At 43.4% G+C, this 20,880-nt stretch overlaps 1 protein-coding gene across 2 annotated transcripts in view; it reads left to right on the top strand.

The window, feature by feature from the left end:
* The window catches only part of LOC109439550 (signal-regulatory protein beta-1-like), an 89,201-nt gene extending 71,760 nt beyond the window's left edge, over positions 1-17,441 (top strand). The window contains exons 3-7 of one of the 2 annotated variants that reach the window (XM_074317242.2): positions 5,834-6,196; positions 9,218-9,538; positions 10,113-10,442; positions 14,544-14,652; positions 16,957-17,441. In XM_074317242.2, the coding sequence (XP_074173343.2) occupies positions 5,834-6,196; positions 9,218-9,538; positions 10,113-10,442; positions 14,544-14,650 (1,121 nt within the window). In that variant the 3' untranslated portion in view covers positions 14,651-14,652; positions 16,957-17,441. The remainder of the gene's footprint in view (positions 1-5,833; positions 6,197-9,217; positions 9,539-10,112; positions 10,443-14,543; positions 14,653-16,956) is intronic. The other variant, XM_088789218.1, reaches the window with a different exon arrangement.
* Positions 17,442-20,880: the final 3,439 nt, after the last annotated feature.

Genomic DNA, 20,880 nt, shown 5'->3' with positions numbered 1-20,880 from the left:
ATGCGTGGAGAGTGGACATGCAAATTCAGAGTTCAGGGGAAAGAACTGGACCACAGATGTCAATATGAGAATTATAGATGCACAGATGGCAGAGCTTTTGCTATTCCTTGCTTCTCTCAACCCTCTGGTACCTCTTCTCTCTTCCTTCTCTGTTTCCTCCAATTCTGTCACCAAGATTCATTGACACATCTTCACATGTTGGTCCTAGCAGTTCAGCTTCCCTCTCTCCAATCTTCTACTTCAGTTTAGAAAACAAATCACCTGATGGTCTTGGCACAAAAGGACCTGCCCTTTGTCAGCATGTGGCCTCCTTAGGAGGCATGTTGGCTACAAATGGTGCTAAATGGGAAGGTTTCCTAGCTCACATTCTTCCAAGGTGACCCACATATTGTCTCCCTGAGGAGAAGCTGAAAAATAGAAAAGAGCACAGGATTTGTGGTGCTATAGCTGCATCTTCCTCTGGTTTATATCCCTGCCACCAGAACGCATGCCTGTTTTTTAGGACACTTCAAATAAGGAAATATTTTTATTTCTCTGTCTCCAAAAACTGGCTAGTCACTGAGGCACTGAAATCGAACTGGAAAATTTTGCACCTAAATTTGGATAATTGGCCCAAAGGTAAACTCATGTCCATTCAACTCATAACTTATTGTCCAAAGATGGAGACTCACCCACAATTGTTTTGGAAACCCCAGTTTCACATCTGCTGTTTCCTTGCTTGCTTCCCTCATGGTTCTATCTCCCCATTCCAGTGCAGGTTCTCCAATGTACAGACTCAACGTTTATCTTTCTCTTTTGATCATTTAGTCCAATTCAAAGGTTCTCTATGGAATGATATACTTGTTTTAGTACGTATATATTTTTTGTTGTAAAATATTCATAACATAATACTTACTATTTAACCACTTTTAAGGATAAAATTCAGTGGCATTAAGTATGCTCATATTGTTGTGAAATTACCATCACTGAGCATTCCCAGAACTTTTTCAACATCCTAGTCAGAAACTCTGTACCCATTAAAAAATAAATCTCCATTTCTCCTCCCCCGACTCCAGTACCTGTTAACTGCCATTCTTTGCACCTATGAATTTGCTTTTTCTAGGTACTTCATATAAGGGAACTCACATTTGTCCAATTCTATCTGGCAGTTTTCACTTAGCATAATATTTTCAAGTTATAGGACCTATGGAATGTCATTGCTTTTTCAGGCTGCATAATATTCCACTGTGTACATATGCAGCACCTTTTGTTGGTGGATAGTGGGGTTGTTGCTAGTACTTTTGGCTGCTGTGAATATAGCTGCTATGAACACTGCTGTGCAAAATGTCTGTTGTGCAAAATGTCTATTTGAGTAGCTGCTTTGCTTTGGGGGAATAATATACCTAAGAGTGGAATTGCTAAATACATGGCATGTTTAACTTTTTTTTTTTTTAAGATTTTATTGGGGAAGGGGAACAGAACTTTACTGGGAAACAGTGTGTACTTTCAGGACTTTTTTCCAAGTCAAGTTGTTGTCCCTTCAATCTTAGTTGTGGAGGGCACAGCTCAGCTCCAGGTCCATTTGCATTACTAGTCACAGGGGGCGCAGCCCACTATCCCTTGTGGGAGTCTAACCGGCAACCTTGTGGTTGAGAGCCCACACTCCAACCAACTGAGCCATCCAGGAGCTCAGTGGCAGCTCAGCTGAAGGTGAGTGTTCAATCTTAGTTGCAGGGGGCGCTGCCCACCATCCCTTGCAGGACTTGAGGAGTTGAATTGACAACCTTGTGGTTGAGAGCCCACTGGCTCATGTGGGAATCGAACCGGCAGCCTTCGGAGTTAGGAACATGGAGCTCTAACCGCCTGAGCCACGGGGCCGGCCCCCTGTTTAACTTTTTAAGAAACCACCACTGTTTCCCACAACAGCTGCACAATTTTTGTATTTTTACGAGCAATGCACAAGGGTATCAATTTCTTCACATCTTTGTCAACACTTATTTCTGGTTTTAATTTTGTTTTTGATCATAGTCATTGTAAGGAATATGCAGTTTATCTCACTGTGTTTTCTATTTACATTTTCCTAATGACTAGTGATGCTGAGCATCTTTTCAGGTGTTTACTGACCATTTGTATATCGTCTTTGGAGTGTCTATTCAAGTCCTCTGTCCATTTTTATTGGGTTGTTAGGTTTTTTGTTGAATTGTAGGAATTCTTTATATATTTTGAATATTAATCCCTTAGGATACATGCTTTGCAAATATTTTCTCCTATTTTGTGAGCTGTCTGTTCACAGTCTTGATAGTATTGTCTGATGCACAAAAGCTTTCAGTTTCTATAAAGTCCACTGTATGAATGTTTTTCTTTTGTCACCTGTGCTCTTGATGTCACATCCAAAAAATCATTGATAAATCCAAAGGCAGGAAAAGTTTCATCTGTGGTTTTTTTCTAACAGTTTTGGCACTTATATTCAGGTTTCTGATCCATGCTAAGTTCATTTTTGTATGTGATGTAAGATTAGAGTTCAGCTTCATTTTTCTGATGTGGCTAATCCAGCATCATGTGTTAAAACATTGTCCTTTCCCCATTAAATGGTCTTGGCCCCCGTGTTGAAAATCATTTCACCACATATATGAGGGTTTATTTCCAGGCTCTCTATTCTAATCCATTGGTCTATATATCTGTTTTAATGCGAGTACTACACTACTTTGATTACTGCAGTTTTATCTGTAAGTTTTTATATCAGGAAGTGTGAGTCGCCCAACTATGCTGTCTTTCAAGATTTTTTTTGTTATTTGGTGCCTTTGGAATTTCACATGAATTTTAAAATAGGCTTTTCCATTTCTGCAGAAAATGCCATTGAGGTTTTCATAGGGATTTTATTGAATTTGTTAAGTGCTTTAGGTACTATTGACATTTAAACAACATTAACTCTTCTAATCCATGAACATAAAATGTTTTTCCATTTATATATCTCTTTTTCAATTTCTTTCAGCAATGTTTTATACTTTTCAGTGTACAAGTTTTCCATCTCAATGGTAAAATGTTCTCCGAAGCATTTGATACTTTTTGATGCTATTGTAAAGGGAATTATTTGCTTAATTTCCTTTTGGATTCTTCATCACAAGTGTATAGAAATGCAACTGAGTTTTGTGTGTTGATTTGTACCCCACAAGATCGCTGAAATCATGTATTAGTTCTAACAGAGTTTGTTGTGTGTGAACATGTGTGAGTGAGTGTGGAACCTTGACGGTTGCTACATATAAAGTCATGTCATGGGCACACAAACACAGTTTTATTTGTTTCTGTCCAGTTTCAATGCCTTTTATTTATTTTTATTATCTAATTGCTCTTTCGGTAACTTTCATTATTGTGTTGAATATGAGCGGCAAAAGTGGGCATCCCTGTCTTGTTTTGTGATATTACAGGGAAAGCGTTCAGATTTTCACCATGAAGATATTAGCAATAGGTTTTTCGTATATGCTTTTATCATGTTGTGGAATTTTCCATTTATTCGTAGTTTATTGATCATTTTTGTCATGAAAAATGTTGAGTTTTGTCAAATGCTTTTCTGAAGCAAATGAGATGATCACGTGGTTCTTTTGCCCTTCATTCTATTGATGTGATACATGATATTGTTGGGTTTTCATATGTTGAACCATCTTTACCTCCAGGAATGAATCCCAGTTGGTTGTGATGTATAATGATTTTAATATGCTGTTGGATTCAGTTTGCTAATGTTTTGTTGAGGTTTGTTGCATCAGTTTTCATAAAGGACATTGGTTTGTAGGTTTCTTATAGTGCTATTGCCTGGCGTTGTTATCAGGATAATGCTGTCCTGAGAACAAGTGTCAGAATGACTCTAAATAAGTAAATAAGTCTTCCTTTCTTTTGAATATTTTAAAGAGTTTGTGGAGGATTAGTGTTTAGTTTTTCTTTCAATGTTTGGTAGAATTCACCAGTGAAGCCAAATGATCTTAGAAGCCTTCCTTTGTTGGGAGATTTTTGATTATTGATTCAATATCCTTATTGTTAATAGGTCTATTCAGATTTCTATGTTTTCATGATTCAGTCTTGGTAAGTTCTGTGTTTCTAGGAATTTGTCCATTTTCTTTGAGTTATAAAATGTATTGGCGTACAATTGTTCATAGTACTCTACTGTAACCTTTTTATTTCTATAAAATTGTTAGGAATGGCTTTATTTTTTTCTGATTTTAGTTATTTGTATCTTCTCTTTTTTTTCTTAGTCAATGTAAGTAAAGTTTTGTGAATTGTGTTTATGTTTTTGTAGAATCTCTCATAGTTTTGTTGATTTCCTCTGCTGTTTTGCTATTCATAATTTCTTTATCTCTGCACTAATTTTTATTATTTCCTTCCGTCCACTACCTTAAATTTTGGAATAATTTTTGCTCTTCTTATCTAATTTCTAAAGGTATATTGATTTATGGTCATTTCCGCTTTTAAATGTCTGCATTTACAGCTGTAAAGTTACTTCTACCGCCTGCTTTTGCCACATCATAGGATTTGGTAGTTGTGTTTCCATTCCCAGTAGCCTCAGGGTATTCTCTAAATATTCCTGTAATTCCTTCTTTGACTATTGATCGTTTTGATTGTGTTGTTTGATTTCTTTGTATTTGTGAATATATCATGTAACTTCTTAATTGATTTCTACTTTAATTTTGCAAATTGTTTCGCCAGTGCACTGTTAGCATGGTTCTTCTTCTAATTCAACCTAGTTGTCTTGCCATTCATACTGTGACATTGCCACATACATAGGTGTTTTGTTATGACAACCGGTTTCTGCAAGTCAAGAGAGATGTGTGGTAAACAGAACAAAAAAAAGTCTATGACCTACCACCCAAAGACTGAATATTTTACTTTATATAGCAAAACAGATTTTAGAGAAACAATTAAGTTACGATTCTTGATATGGAAAGATTATCGTAGATGATCAGGTTGACACAATATAATCACAAGAGTCCTGTAAAATGAGGTAGAAAAGTCAAATTTAGAGAAGGGTATGTGGCCATTGAAACAAGAGGTTGGAGTGATAGGAAGATGGGAACCATAAGAAAAGACATGTGGGCGGCCTCTAGAATTTGGAAGGCAAGGAACAGAGAACGCGTAAGTAATGCAGCTTGATGACACGGATTTTAGCCCAGGAACACCAGAACTACGAGATAATAAATCTCTGTTGTTTTAAACCATTAGGATTTTGGTATTTTCTTCAAGCAGCCTTAGAAAACTAATATAACATGATTATGCTATGGGGAAAAGACTCTCAGAAAATTGAAATAACGTCTCACTTATTATTTACACGACAAATTCATTGTTTGTTAGGGACTCTGCACATCACTGTCACTCAAGTTCCAGGCAGATAGAGCCGACATTTTCATAACATGTGGAACGTTGTGTAAGAGGCAAGTTGACCCATAGATATTCTTGCAGTTAAACGCATATCCCACAAAATATTTTCATCACCTCTGCTCACAGCTCAGTGGTCTGAAGAAGTCTCATCATGCCACCCAGTGCAAAGGTCCAGCAGTGCAACTCTTCATGACACCAGAAAGTGGAGAGCCAGAAATATTTGGGAAGCATGACAGTTCCAGAAAGAGCTCAGCACTCATATCCACTCTCTGCCACATCACTTCACCTTTCTGTGCCTCAGTTTCCTCATTGTTACAGTTTCACTTACCGTCTCATTGTGAGTGTTCCTCAACATGACACATGCAATGTTCTGAGCTCAAGGCCCGCTCACAGAGTGGGCTCAGTCAGTGAAAGCTGTTGTTGACAAACACTTGACAAAACCTACAGGATCAGATAAGGATGAATAAATCACTGCTTTGTTTCCCTCCAGGAGGGGCAGGTGAGGAGCTGCAGGTGATTCAGCCTGAGACATCAGTGTCTGTAGCAGCTGGAGAGACGGCCATTCTGCCCTGCACTGTGACCTCCCTGCTTCCTGTGGGGACCATCCAGTGGTTCAGGGGGACAGGGCCAGGCCGGATGTTAATCTACAGTTTCAAAGGAAATGAGGGAACCCGCTTCCCTCGAGTAACAGCTGTTGCAGACGCCACAAGGAGAAACAACACGGACTTTTCCATCCGCATCAGTAACATCACCCCCGCAGACACCGGTACCTACTACTGTGTGAAGTTCCGGAGGAAAGACGCTGACAACGTGGAGTTTAAGTCTGGAGCAGGCACTTGGCTCACAGTGAGTGGTGAGTACAGTGTTAACCTTCTTTGTCCCTTGGTGTGTGACAAGTTAATAAGAATGACCTGCATTCTTTGGAGAATGAAGAATAAGGTGAACAAAGAACATGTTTCTCTATTTCAACTTCAGAACCATCACACTGAGAAGAAATTCTTAAAAGGCACAGACTCAGTGTTTACTCTGACAGCCAGGTTGGAGGAGATGCCCAGAGTTTGTGTCGTCACTGTACGTATTTCCGGAAAACCTTCCTGTCATTCAGGGACTGACTCACCTAGTCACTGAAGGGTCTGAGCAAGACTGGGTTGTCTTAGAATGTCCCTCACCCAGGGAGGATGTCCCCATGTTGGTGACTGAAGGGTCACCCCACTGAGGCAGCAAACATGCTTAATGAGGATTTTCTACCAGGGGCCCAGAATCCCGAATCCTCGAATGTCAGCACTGGAAGGACCTTTACACCAGCCTAACCTACCCGCTATACACAGTTGGGAGCTGAAGCCAAGACGTGACAGGGGCCTTGCCCATGGTCACAGGGCCAGGACATGAGGAGATTGTTCCAGAGTCTGATCTGATTCTAGGCTGGCTCCTTCTTGTCCCGGCTCTGGACTCTCTCTCCGTGGAAAAGCCTGGCACGTAGTAGATGTAGAATGAAAAGCTCAGTATACTGAAGCATTTAACCAAGAGCCAGACTCATCCTTTTCATTGGTTTCCCGAAGGTTCAGATACCCTCGCATGCAGACCCTAAGGCCTGAGGTGACTGGGGACATGTCCCAACTATCAGCCACATCACCCAAATCAAGTGTCCATATTAGCACCTAGAACTCCCCATTGTTCAAAAGCTGCTAACACTCCAGCGAATGGAGACAGCATCGTCATTTACAGACTTCTGTTGATGGATATAAGTTATTCCTGACTTCCGGTTATTAAATCAGTACTACAGGGGATAACCGTGTGCATGTGTCACCCTAATAATGAGGGAGAGGCCCAGTCAACATGGCATTGCTGGGTTAGAGGGGACATGGACTTCAATTAGTGTGCATATAACCACATAGCCATCCTAGATGTGACAGCTGTGGTATCTCCTCAACATCCCTGGACATAGGTTGGGAAGGTGACATTGTCTGGAATTTGCAGACATCACAAGAGTTCTAATGGTGCATCGCTTGGCCAGGTAGTCACAGGTAATACGAAGTGGCTCCATCACCAGTCACATCTGCTGCCTCCCGAGTGTGCATTCCTTTCCCCAAGTTTCCTACACAGACAATGCCCTGGATGAGAAAGTGGGGATGCAGGAGGACAGGGAACAGCAGTTTGCCACATGCTGTATCTTCCTCCTGGCATTTACTCTCATAACCAGCGCTCTGAGGGCATCTGCTGCTCCTTTATACACATGAGGACAGTAAGGCTCAGAGAGGGGACCTTACTAGTGAGCAGGTCTGGGAGCCAAGACTGAAGCCCAAGCATTTAGTCTTGTCATTTGTGACAATACGGATGGACCTAGAGGGTATTATGTTAGGTGGAATAAGTCAGACAGAGAAAGACAAATAATCATTTGATTTTGCTTATACATGGAACCTAAACAAAGAAATAAAATAAAATAAAACAAAACAAAAACAGACTCATAGATACAGAAAAACTGATGGTTGCCAGAGAGGGAGTGTTGTTGGGGAATGGAGGAAAACGGTGAATGGGAAAAGAGGTGCAATATTCCAGTTATAAAATAAATAAGTCACAGAGACGTAATGTGCTACATGGGGAATACAGTCAGAAATATCATAAGTTTGCAAGATGACAGAGGGTTACTAGACGTAACATGTGATCATATCGTACGTATAAACGTCTAATCACTATTTTTTACACCTAAGGTATATTCAATGTCAATGATACTTTAATAAAAAATTTTAAGCATTCAGTAGTCTTTTTTCCCTACTTTCATGGTGTTTTTCCTTCACTGAGCAACCTGCAGGAGCAGCCTGGGGACAGTGGCCTGCATAGAGCAGAGAGGAGCCACTGCCACCCCAGCAACACCCTGCATGCTATTTCTTAATTCTGCAGAGTGAGGATGAGGAGGGGGTGGGATTTCCTAGAGGCTGCTGTGGCCCCACTTGAGGAAGAGGTCATATTGTAGACCCAGTTGTCAGAAGCCCACATCTTCCGCTTCCTGCTAAGAGGTCCTCAGGCCTGGGCACTCAGGGGTGATTCTTCCTATAACTTCTTGAAGGCAAGAATCTCAGAGAGAAAAGGGAGGATGGTCATGAGAGTGGAGCACATGTAGGTGGGGCATGTGCTCTGCTGATGGAGGTGAAGGATGGGGAGGCCCCAGGAAATACCCCTGGGACACAGTGGTGGGGGGAGACTGTCTCTTCATTTCTCTCAGGCTCAGTTTTCTCATCTGTCAAACGGTGATAATCGTGGACTCCTTTTAAGGAGAGCTGGAAGGATTTCAGGGACTCTGTGTGAACCCCCAGCACAGAGTAGCACCTCGTGTCAGGTGTTACTTCAAGGTTGTGACTCAGTTCTTATTACTGGGCTTCAGTGTCCTCACCGTCATAATGTGGAGAATCACACAACCTTGCAGGATGGTATCAGGACACCAGGGAGCAGTGGGGCCATTTCCCCATCACTCTGTGGTCTTGGCAAGTCTCCGATTCCTCAGTCCTCAGGTTCCTCATCTGGAAGTGGTGGTAATCACAGCTCCTGTCGAGGGGTCTGTGAGGGTTTCAGGAGAGCTAGGAACAGTTAAGACAAAGTGTGAGACCGATCAGTAATTTTGTTTCTGGGCCCAGATTGTGGGACTCACCTGCGAAGAACGTGGATGATGAACGCAGGCCTGGAATTGCATGTTGGCTCCGCCCCTCACTTAGGGTTGACGTATGTCCTCCTCTGTAAGATGAGGATGAGGACACCACCCTCCCTACATTATTAGAAAGATTAAAAATAACACGTGAGAAGCTTCTAAACAGTGTCAGATGCTTATCCTTAGTGGTGATAATTATAATCATGGTTATTGTTCATTATGCTCCTTTTGTAGCCAAACCCTCTCCCCTCGTGGTATCGGGCCCCACGGGGAGGGCCCCACCTAAGCAGACAGTGAGCTTCACCTGTGAGTCCCACGGCTTCTCCCCCCGAAAGATCACCCTGAAATGGTTCAAAGATGGGAATGAGCTCCCAGCCCCCCAGACCACCGTGGACCCAGAGGGACACAGCGCTTCCTACAGCATCTCCAGCACAGTCAGGCTGTTGCTGGCCCCAGGGGACGTTCATTCTCAACTGGTCTGCGAGGTGGACCACGTCACCCTGCAGGGGGGCCCTCCTCTTCGTGGGACTGCCAACTTGTCTGAGTTGATCCGAGGTAGATCCCCTCCCACCCAGACGAGCCCACACCTGGCCCCCAACCTCCAAGCCTGCTCCTCCCCCTGCTTTTGCTCCAGGCCTGGAATTGCCTGGAATCTAATTCCTGACAGTCCTTCCCATCACCAGGCACCTGGGTGTGCTGGTCACTCACTACTGTTCAATGGCGGCTGCCACGTGAAACCTACTACTGTGTAGATACTTTTATTGCTTTACCAATAGCAACTCCAATTACTGAGCACCTGCTGTGGGCGAGGCCCCTGTGTGCTTGGTGATTTCATTCATTTTGCCATAGTCAGTACGTTCTGAATGCCTGCCAAGGGCTGTGTTTGTTGAATTCACTCATATTACCCTAATATGAGCTATAAGTCCTTGAGCACCTACTGTGCGCAGGGCACTGTGCTTAGTGATTTCATTGATATGCAAGGAGTTCCCTCAGTGTTTGAGCACCTGCTGTATGCCTGGCAGTGTCCTGGTTGGTCCCCTTGCTGTGGGGGGAGGAGCTAAGTTATGGAGCCCTCCCCTGTGATCTGTCTGTTCCTTGAGGTCAGAGCTTCTGCCCTGTGTTGTTTCAGTTCCACCCTCCCTGGAGGTTACCCAACAGCCTGTGGCAGGGAACACGGTGAACGTCACCTGCTGGGTGAAGAAGTTCTACCCCCGGCGCCTACAGCTGAGCTGGTTGGAGAACAGAAACTTGTCCCAAACAGATGTGGCCTCGACCCTCACAGAGAACAAGGACGGAACCTTTACCCAGATAAGCTGGCTCCTCGTGAATTTATCTGCCCACAGGGAGGACGTGGTGCTCACCTGCCAGGTGGGGCACGATGGGCAGCCGGCGGTCACCAAAAACCTTACCGTGCAGGCCTCTGTCCACCAGAAGGACCAGGGGTCAGACATAAATACAGGTGAGGCCTCCACTCCAACTAACCCAAATTTTATATTTCATTATTTTTTTAATTTTAAAGCAATAATTTCTGTTTATTATAAAATAATCTAGAAGTCTATAGCTAGGCAGTAGAATTTTGAAGTGTGTTCCCCTCCCAAATCTCACACTCCAAGAGTCACCACTGGTAAGAATTGGTTTCTATCTTTATAGATCGTCCTAAAGATCAATACACATTGCATCAATTTACATTAAAGAAGGAAGGAGGGAGATCACCTGTTCACAGCGCCCTGCGTCTTGCTTTCCTCACCTACAGTTACTGCGATGACCTTTCATGTCAGCCCACTGCCCTCCTCCTTGGTCTTTCTCACGGCTGCCTGGTCTCTTTTCCATCCTTGATCTTTCCATCTGGTCCAGGCCCCCAGGTGACTATGAGTGGCCACAGCATGGGCCTCATTTGTCCCTTGATTGATGACAATGAACCACCAATAATCACAATTGCTTCCTGCCAGGTTACTGTAGGAAAATTTGAGTTCATCTCTAATCTTCTTTCCTGATTCTATTTCTCTGTGTGTTTTGAGTTTTACAGAAGGTACTTGGGGAACAACTTCTTGTCCTCACACCAGGTGATTGGGGTAAACTAATCATTCTACATCTGAGTCCCTGTGAGCATGGACCACCAGCTTGTACAACAAATATGTGCTAATTAGAGACACGCTCCCCCTCAGTTGGGCTTTATCCTAAGGACCTAGAGACCCCTTTGTGCAAAAAAAATATGTCTTATTTCTCTCCCATGTAACATCAGGAGGGCATCAGGCCTGGAGTCCAGGCGTCTTTACTACAGAAGACCTTTCAAAGGCCCACGTTTCTCCCAACATGTCCTGTGGTGATGTCCTACCTGCTGGGTCAGTGGCGGCCACCTAGTGTCCATACCGCTACCTGCTGGGAAAGTAAACGTAGGAAGGGGAGGGCAAACAATTGCCTTAAAATAAGAGCTACACGGAAGGTGCATAAATGTGTCCACTAACTTAGTCATGTATCCACATCCAAATGGAAATGCAGTCCGGAATTGTGTGGGCATATGATTGAGGTCATCGGTTTTTCTAGAAACTAATATCATCACCAACTTAATAAAATGGACAATAATTCCCTAATATAAACAAAAGGGACTATATGGCAAAATTTCCCCCAAATTTATTTTATAGCTGTTTTTTGTGCATGAAATTTTTTTTCATACATCTGTAATAGCTTGGTAGAATTTTCACATGACATCACCTTTTTCGGATTTGAAAAAGATTTTGAGTTGTTTAGGACTATTCACATTACTCATTTCAAATTGAGTGAATTGTGGTAGGGGGTGGGTTTTGAGGAATTTTGTTCATTGTCTCTATGTTGTCAAATGTCTGCTGTAGAGTTGTTTATAATAGTCCCTCATTTTCCTTTTGATGTCTTCATGGTATGTACTGATCTCCCCTGTTTATTTCTGATATTGGAATCGTGTTATTTCTCCTTTTTAATTCATTTGTCTTGGTAGAAGTTTTCCAATTTTATTGATCTTTTCAAAAATTTCAATTTCTTTCAGTGGTTGTTCTATATTGTTCTTCATTTTCAATTTCATTCATTTTTCTACTATTTGTAATACACTTTTTCTGCCTTTTTTGAGTTGATTTTGTTCCTCTTTTTCTCATTTCTTGAGATGGGAATGTAGACTACCGATTTTCGCTTTTTCTTTAATGCTAACCTGGTCACCTTCTGTGCCTGTGGAGTTAGGAGAGAGCAGCTATGATGCCTGGTCACTGTGTTCTTCCTTTAGTCCCCAGGCCCCCAGCCAGTCTGCCGTCCTCTTCCATCTCTCAGAGTCTTATGCTTGTACCTGGTGTCATTCGTAGGGTTCAGGGTTGTACTGAACAGGAGAGCAGGAGAACTGAGCCTATCTGGATGGGCTTCTGTTTGCTTTATGGTCTCCACCTCCTGCTGGGGCTCAGACCAGGCTGCTACTTCCTGGTTCTCTCAGTGCACCTGACCTAGCACCCTTGCTAAGTACTAAGGCTGGAAATGGTTTGGGTGGTTTAGCTTGGCTGCTGGAGCCAAGTGTGCCCTCTGCACTGGATGCCTCACTTCCGCCCGTGTCTGAGGCTCCGGCCACAGCAGTCCTGGACCAGTGGGCCTGCTGTGAGGATGGACATCTTCTTGGTCATGTTTTTGGTACTGGGGTGTTTTACAATATTTCACGTTAATATAACTCTTCTCTGTCACTATAGCATATCCAGGTATGTTAGTGGAGTTTTGGATTTGTTGGGTCATTTTGAAAACGGAAGAAATGTTCTGAGTCCTGTAATGGTTTTTATTCCTTTTTATCTTTTAGAACTCTGAATTTCCCTCCCACACCATTTTCTTTTTCCTTTAACACTCAATTGCCAAACAGCACTTCTTCCTTCTTCCTTGCTTTCTCCCATAAGATACGCACTTTAAATTGTGCCTGTCCCTTTAATCACCTCAGTCCTTTGAAACTGTCCCTGCCTCCTTGTATTAGGTTCCTATGGCTGCTGTAACAAATTACCACAGGTTTAGTGACTTAAAACAACTCAAATTTACTACCTTACAGATTGGACGTCAGAAGTCTACAATGTTGATTGTGCTGAGTTCCTTCTGGAGCCTGTAGGGGAGAATCAACTTCCTGTCTTTTCCAGCCCCAAGAGGCACCCACACTCCTTGGCTTAGGGCCCCACATCACTCAGCCCTGTTCCTGAGGTCACAACCTCTTCTCTGACTCTCCTGCCTTCCTCTTACACTTATTAAGATCTTTGTAATTACATTGGCTGCACTAGAATAATCGAAAATAATGTCCCCACTTCAAGATCTTAGCTTAATAACCACTGCTTCCCCACTTGCTATGTAAGGTGTCATGCAGGGTGTCATGCGGGGTCTCTGTTCCTGCTCCCCACATAAGAACACACGATATGGTGAGGCCCAAAAGGAACACCCACGGAACCATAAATACGGGAGTTGTACCACTATAGTCTCGCTGGAGGCTGGGTTGGAAACACAAGAAGCAGGAGCCAGGCTATCTGCAACCTGCTGTCCACTTGTCTATCAACCAACCAAACCCATTTGCTAGCTGCAATCTGCCTTGCAGGCTCAGCCACCATCTTCTTGCTAGCCCCCATTTGCTGCTAGCATAGCCACAGCAGTTATATTAGTGGCCAATGGCTCACTGGTTATAACTGACGGCCAACTAGTCACAGCTGATGGCCATCCAATCACAGTTGATGGCCATTTACTACCTGACTAACACCTTTTCTTGTGAGGCCGAGAGCCTGGAAACTGCACTCCTGGCTGGGTCCCCACGTAAGGTAACATAGTCACAGAGTCTGGAGGAATCTGCGGACCCTTGCACAGCAGCCATACTTTGAAACTCCTTCCTATCATCTGAACTCTCATTCGCAGGACAATTTTCCAATACTGTCAAATTTCAGGTGGATTTAATATTGGGCAGGATTTCCAAATAATTCTCAGGCCCCTTTCTTCCTGCCCTCATCTCTTTCTCCTGTACTTTTTCCTGTGGTTCAGTGAGGGTGGGCTGGCAGCCTCGTGACAGATGGTGCACTAAGATTTAGTGATTTTTCTCTGTTGACTCAGAGTTGTTGCCCACTTTTCATATTATCTTTTCAAGTAATACTGAGACCTAGTTTTGTACAGAATTTAAATTCCTCTTTTTATTTGTTTCTTATTTTAGTGTAGACAGGATAATTCTGGAGATAAGTATCTCTGCGGCTGCCACTGTCCTCAGCAGCCCAAGTGGACTGAATATCCTTGAGTGCTTTGATCCATAGGTCCCTACCCCACAACTCAGGGTCCCGTATCCCCCATGAGGGCCTTATAAGGCCAAGCAGGCCAAGTGAAGTGGAGAATCCAACCTTCTCTGCAGCTCTGCTGTTGCTCTAAGTAAACCCTGGGCTTAATCTCTTTACCCCGATTTCTGCCTGAACCTGAGCCCTGAGCAGGTGCAAAAGCTTCAGAGCATTGGCGGGCCCAGGTAACCTCAGATGGAGTAAATGGTGGCCCCTGGTAACAGTCTCCCATAATGGCCCCTCTAATGGCTTCTCCTGTCCCTTATTTCCAGGCCCAGCTATGTCTACTCAACTCCACATCGCTTTCCTCCTGGTCCCCAAGGCGCTGCTGGCAGTAGGCGTCTCTGCCTTCTATGTCCACAGGAAGCTGAGGGTCTGACTGTAAGTTGTTGGGCAGGGAGGGCAGGCCAAGGGCTGTCCCAGAGGGAAAGGTCAGGAGGAGGAGCCAGCCCACAGGTCACACATGGTCAGGGCCCACAGGGAGTTAAGACAAGGTGACACATTTCTCAATACCCTCAGGGATCTCAGGAACTCCTGAGACTGATGTGAGCCTTGTTTCCAGTCAAGGTTTCCAAATCCCAGGCAATGGGTGGGGTCCTGTAAGTGATTAACCGGATCAAGGGCTCTCAAGGTGTCCACAGCGTCACAGGGCTTCTGTGGGGGAAGTGGGCAGAGGGGCTGAATGAGGGGCAGCTGAGTGGGTGGTTCCCTTGGAGACCATCTCTTGATTATTTCTTCACTCGGTGACTTTGGACAAAAAGAATCCACATTTTAGAGTAATGTTGAGAAGTCCTGGATCGGCTGCTCTGAGGGCTGTTCCCGCTCTGACCCTCTGTGTGACAGAGTGAAAAGGATGGGGAAGTGGGGTCAGGACCTGGGGAGGAAGGCTGAGGTGGCAGAGTCCTATATCATAGGCTGCCTTTTCTCTCATGACAGGGGTCCCAGGAGGAGGACAGTGGGGACATAAGAGACATGCAGGCAACATTTCTTGAATGATGAGCAGATATTTAAATGTTGACACATTACCCACAGCTCTTTCATTGCTCCCCTGCTGTGTGAACCTCCTCAGTCTCTGCTGCCCCTTCCCTTCCCCAAAGGGCCCAGCCTAAGAGAAAAAGCCACTAGAAGCTTCCAGAGACTCAGGGTTAAATGCCTCCCCTCCCTGGAGACCTGCTGCCCACAGCTCCTGCTGCTCCTTCTCACGGTCCTTGATGCCCCAGAGCTGGGTCTTCATACATGGTCCTCTCAGAGTCACACACACACACACACACACACACACACACACACACACACACAATCCCAAAATACCAGCTGCTCCATTATCCCATACACATGACTTAAATGTGATAGGAGGGAAAATGGCCTGCTGAGAATGCAGGTGATAGAAGCAACTATGAAATCAGACCTTCACAATCATCATCGATCTCAGAGCCAGAAAGAGAGAGAGCAATACTATGACCAAGCTGTACAATTTGTACAGGGAATTAGCCACATTGATTTTGGCCTTGGCTCAATAATGAATATGCCTTTTATATCTTTTTGGTACCTCTTTAATGATATGTAGCTGAGGAGACGTAATTTCAAGTAGGCTGAGAATTCTTAAAATAGTATTTCAACTGGGAGCTGGGCAGGAGGCAGCCCTGTGTTCGAGGCTGTACCCATCTGGACTGGAGTTTGTCTTGAGCTGGAAAGAGTGAAGCTAGAGGATCTTGATTCCAATACCAGATACACTCACTTTTCCTGCCTACTTAAGCAAATTATCTTGATTACACATTTTTTCACTCAATGTATAGCTAAAGGATTCTTTTTAGAGACTTTAAGTGATTTTTCAAAATAGACACTCAGTTAATATGTATTGAAAAAGGAAGAAATGAATTAATTCCTTTCTATTTTCCTGGTGTTTAATTATCCTTTCTTCTGTGTATTGGTATATACAGTAACTGGCAGGCTATTTGAAAATACTTTTTCCAAGAAACATAAGTATGTAATTATTTTTCAAAAATTTTGTTGACCTACAATGTCTAAGTGTAAGGATCTCTGGACAAAATGATCCATTAAAGGCCACATAATCTTGTGATCCACCAGACACTGAGTACGGACGTGTTCAAGATCCTTTAGACAAATCAGAGTGGAGATGTTTTCCCTCTGAGGTCTTGTCAGGCAGAGACCTGGGTTCAGATACTGGAAAACACATACCAGCTACATATGTGACCTGGACAACTCATTAACATACTATGAGCCTGTTTTGTCATCCGTAAAATAGGAATCATGCTACCTCACAGGATTACAGTGGCTTTAAAGGAGAGAGCAATGTATGAAACCACTCAGGGTCTGGAAAAAGATTTTGTATGATATACATCTTTTTGATTCTTTCCTTCCTTTTTTTCTTTTCTTTTTTTTTTTTTTTTTGATTCTTTTCTTATTGTGGAATTTATACCACTATGTTTTCCAGCACTGTGGAGTAATGACATTGAAATTTTTCCAGTGTCCTGGCTGCCAAAAGATGTTCTCAAACTTTTTTTGAAAAATCCCCCCTTTTATAGGCTGGCACCTGGATCCGAGAATCTCTTTCAAGATAGCAAGAGCAATATTTGCTTCAAAGTTGGGCACATTCTTATGAGAACGAAGGGAAACTGGACCCTAACATGGAAATCTGATGCTAATAGGCTTTTTTTTTCTTTTCAGGAGATAACAGCAGGCTTTCTCACAGAGCCCCAGGGACCACAAGACCAAGCCAGATCCATACTCCCAGGGGCTTACCCAGGCACAGAAAGCAAACAAATGAACTCCAACTAACCCTGATGGGGGGACTGAACCAAAATTTGCCCCTAGCTATAAACTGTGTGCTGACCCGGTCCATGTGGGCAATATTCAGAGGTGAGGGTGTTCAGAAAGCTGCAGTTAGCCAGACACGTAGATGCCACCCGATCAAACCTTGCTACCTTGAAATTCCTTTACACTTTTTCTCACCTTCCCCATTTCTTAGATGAGTTAGTTCCAAGATTGTTCAATCAAGACTCCCAAGTTAGAGTTAATAAATATATATAGTTTCTTTTTACCATTGAGCTTTACATATTCTCTAAGTCCTTATTTGGGGAGACTGATGTGAACCTTGTCTCCAGTCTCCTCATTTGGCAGCTGGATGAATAAATCTTTTCTCTGTGAAAACCTGTTGCCTCAGACTTGGCTTCTCTGTGCCCCGTGGGCATCAAACTCACCACTTCGTTGGTAACATAATGGCTTCAGAAAGTACGTTTCTTCTTTAAAGCCAAACAAGTCTAGGTCAAGATGGTGACTTAGGAGGCACCTGAACTCACCTTCACCCACTGAACTGACACCTGCTAAAGGAACAATTCCCTTAGAAGAAATCCAGAAGATAGCTAAGGGACGTGAACACGTTGGACAAAGAAGAAAAAAACCCATATCTAAATAAATATAGCAGACTGAGGCACAACGGCATCATAAACCCCACCCACAAAAATTAAGAGGAAACTCACACCTTCTGGTTTCTCCTTAAGAAGTAAAGGATTTGCATTGAACATCTTGCAACAAACTTTTAAACCTCCCCCTAAGGGCTAAGCGCCCAAATCAAGTAGCTCTGAAATCCAATGGGACTTGAGTCTACAAGACCCACAGGACTATAGAAAACAAATAAACAGTTCTCAACGGGCAGGGGAAACTCAGTAAGGCTAATCCTCCAACCCCACCCACGCCAGGACTCAGCACAGAGCCTACAGAGAGAAACGCCCACCTCCAGTCTTTCCCTGAAAAAGGACTGTTTGCTTTGCTTAAAAGCTGCAGCCTGAGGATCAGGCTCCTGATTTAACACAAATCTACGGGCCAAAATTCCTCTCCAGAGCCCAGGGCTGTAGGTAGGTACCATCTCCACATTCTCTTCCTGCCACGCTCCAGGTCACTGGTTTCTCCCTGAAAGGACCTGTGCACACAGTTGGCACCGTGGCCTTTGTGGCTGCTGCTCAGGGGATACACCTCACTGGCTGGTGGCCAGTGAGGCTTGTGGTTGTGGATCCCACGGGACTGGAGGAAACAGAAAACAGTTCTTAACGGGCTATTCTCTAAAGGCTTAACTCACACACAGCTCTCAGAAACACCCATCTCCCAGTCCTTCCCTGAAAGAGGCCTGTTTGCATATTTGAAAAGCTGCTGCCTGAGGCCCCAGCTTCCATCAGCCTGCAACTAGATGCTGACTGAGATCCTTCCCTTGGGACACTGCAGGGTCTTGGCAAACCTCCACTGCTCGGAGCCGCTGAGAACAGAGGGGGCAGCTTGGACACAAAGTTTGGGGAGACAACTAAGAGCTAGAGTAGGTCTGAATGATAAGATTCATCTCCTAAGGAGATACTGCATCAAGACTCTGAAGCACCTCTTTGGTCTAATGCAAAGAAACCAACACAGAGAGTCAAGGAAAATGAAGAATTGGAGGAATATGTTCAAAATAAAAGAATTAGGAAAAAGTCCAGAAATACACCTAAATGAAATGGAGATGTCATTTCCTGACACAGTTAAAAAATGCTCATAAATTATAAGAAAGTTCCAAACAGAAATCACAGAGGTGAAGAGTACAATCAGTGAAATAAAAACTTCAGTAGAAGAGTTCTAACAGCAGACTAGATGAAGCAGAAGAAAGGATCAGGGAACTCAAAGACAGGGCAGCGGAATACATCCAATCAGGTGAGTGGTGCAATGATTATGGAAAACAGTATGACAGGTCTTCAAAAACTTAAAAATTGGTCTCTGCCATATAATCCAGCAATTGCACTTGGGGGTCTATATCCAAAGGATAGAAAATCACTATGTCAGAGAGATATCTGCTCCTCCATGTTCATGACATCAATTTACCATAAACAAGACATGAAGCAACGTAAGTGTTCACCACTGGATGAGAGTATAAACAAAACGTGGTCACACACACACACACACACACACACTTATACACACACTGAAATACTATTCAACCATTTAAAAAAAAGAAGGAAAACCTGCCATTTTCAATAACATGGATGAACCTGGAGGGCGTTATCCTAAGTGAGATAAGTCACACTGAGAAAGACAAATACCATGTGATCTCACTTGTTGAATATGAAATAGAAAAATTTCATAGATGCAGAGAGTAGATTGGTGGTTGCCAGAAGCACAGGGTGGGCTTGGGGATTTAGTAAAGATGGCCAAACGTACAAACTTCCAGTGATGCCATAAATAAGTTCTGGGGATGTATGTACTGCATGGTGACTATAGTTAACAATACTGTTATACATTTGAAACTTCCTACAAGAATAAACCTTAAGAGTTCTCATCACAAGTAAAAATTGTACAATGAGAGGTGATGAATGTTAACCAAACTTCTTGTGGTAGTAATTTTGCAATGTAAACATATACCAAATCATTGTACTGTACACTTAAACTGATACATGTTACATGTCAGTTATATCTCAATAAAACTGGGTCAAAAAACCACGCTTTCATTTAAATAATTCTTTTTTTTTTTTTTCATGAGATTACCTACCCAGCTCTGGACTTCCTATTGTGGACTTCTTTCATGTGTGAAAGAAACAAACTCTCTTACACCACCATTCTTTAGGTTCTCCAGTCTCTTGCATCCAAACCTAATCCTAAGAGATACAAACTCAAATCCAGGGCTTTGTTCTCCTGAGGCTGCAACTTAATTATGAATTTGTTCTCAAGTGTTTTAAGGTTTTCTTATTTAGACAATATCTTAAAACCTCATGTGAAAGTTGAATTTTTAAAAAAGTAAACTTAATTTTTTTAAAGAAGTAGGCCTAAATACCGTGGTAATGGAAACTTACTCAGGGGGAATAAATGGACTTTGTGGCATCCCCCTGTCTGACAGGAGGCTGGGAGACGTGTCCCCTCCAGGCCTGCCATTAACCTGCGTGAGCACAGTCAGCTGTGACTGACTCTGAGGGAACTCACCCCCATATTAGTTCTAATGCTGCATAGGAAGTAACCCCAAAATGTACTGGCTTAAAACACTAACAACTTATTACATCTCCTGATATCTGTGGGTCAGGAATTCAAACAAGGCTCAGTGGAGACAGCTTGTCTCTGCCCCATAATGTCTGGAGCTTTAGCTGGAAGACTTGAAGGCAGACACCTGGAAGATACACGTCCATGGGCGCTCACTCACGTGGCTGGCAAGGTGGTGCTGGCAAGGGGTTCCTCTCTATGTGGATCTCTCCACAAAGCTGCCTGAATGTCCTGACAGCATGGCGGCTGGGTCCCCCAGAGCAAGTGATCCAAGCGGGTAAGGTAATAGCTGCAGTGCCTTTTATAACTAATGTCAGAAGTCACACTCCAGCACGTCTGCAAGAGTCTGCCAGTCACAACAAATTCCGAATAGATTCACCCTGATTCAGTGTCGGAGGGGATTGCACAGCGACAGGAACAGTAGGAGGCAGGGATCCTTGGGGCCATCTGGGAGACCGGCTGCCACACCCTCATCGTCTCTACATGTGGATAATGATACATAATAATAACAAGACCAGTAGATCAGATGATCACGGGCTTCCTACTCGTGGCTTTTGAGAAAGATGCTGGCCAGGAAACATCATCTTAAAAGACCCAGGATGT

The sequence above is a fragment of the Rhinolophus sinicus genome, chromosome 13 (assembly GCF_057876585.1).
Source record: "Rhinolophus sinicus isolate RSI-liver-muscle chromosome 13, RSI-T2T, whole genome shotgun sequence".
NCBI classification, from domain to species: Eukaryota; Metazoa; Chordata; class Mammalia; order Chiroptera; family Rhinolophidae; genus Rhinolophus; species Rhinolophus sinicus.
This window is presented reverse-complemented; position numbering and strand designations above follow the sequence as displayed.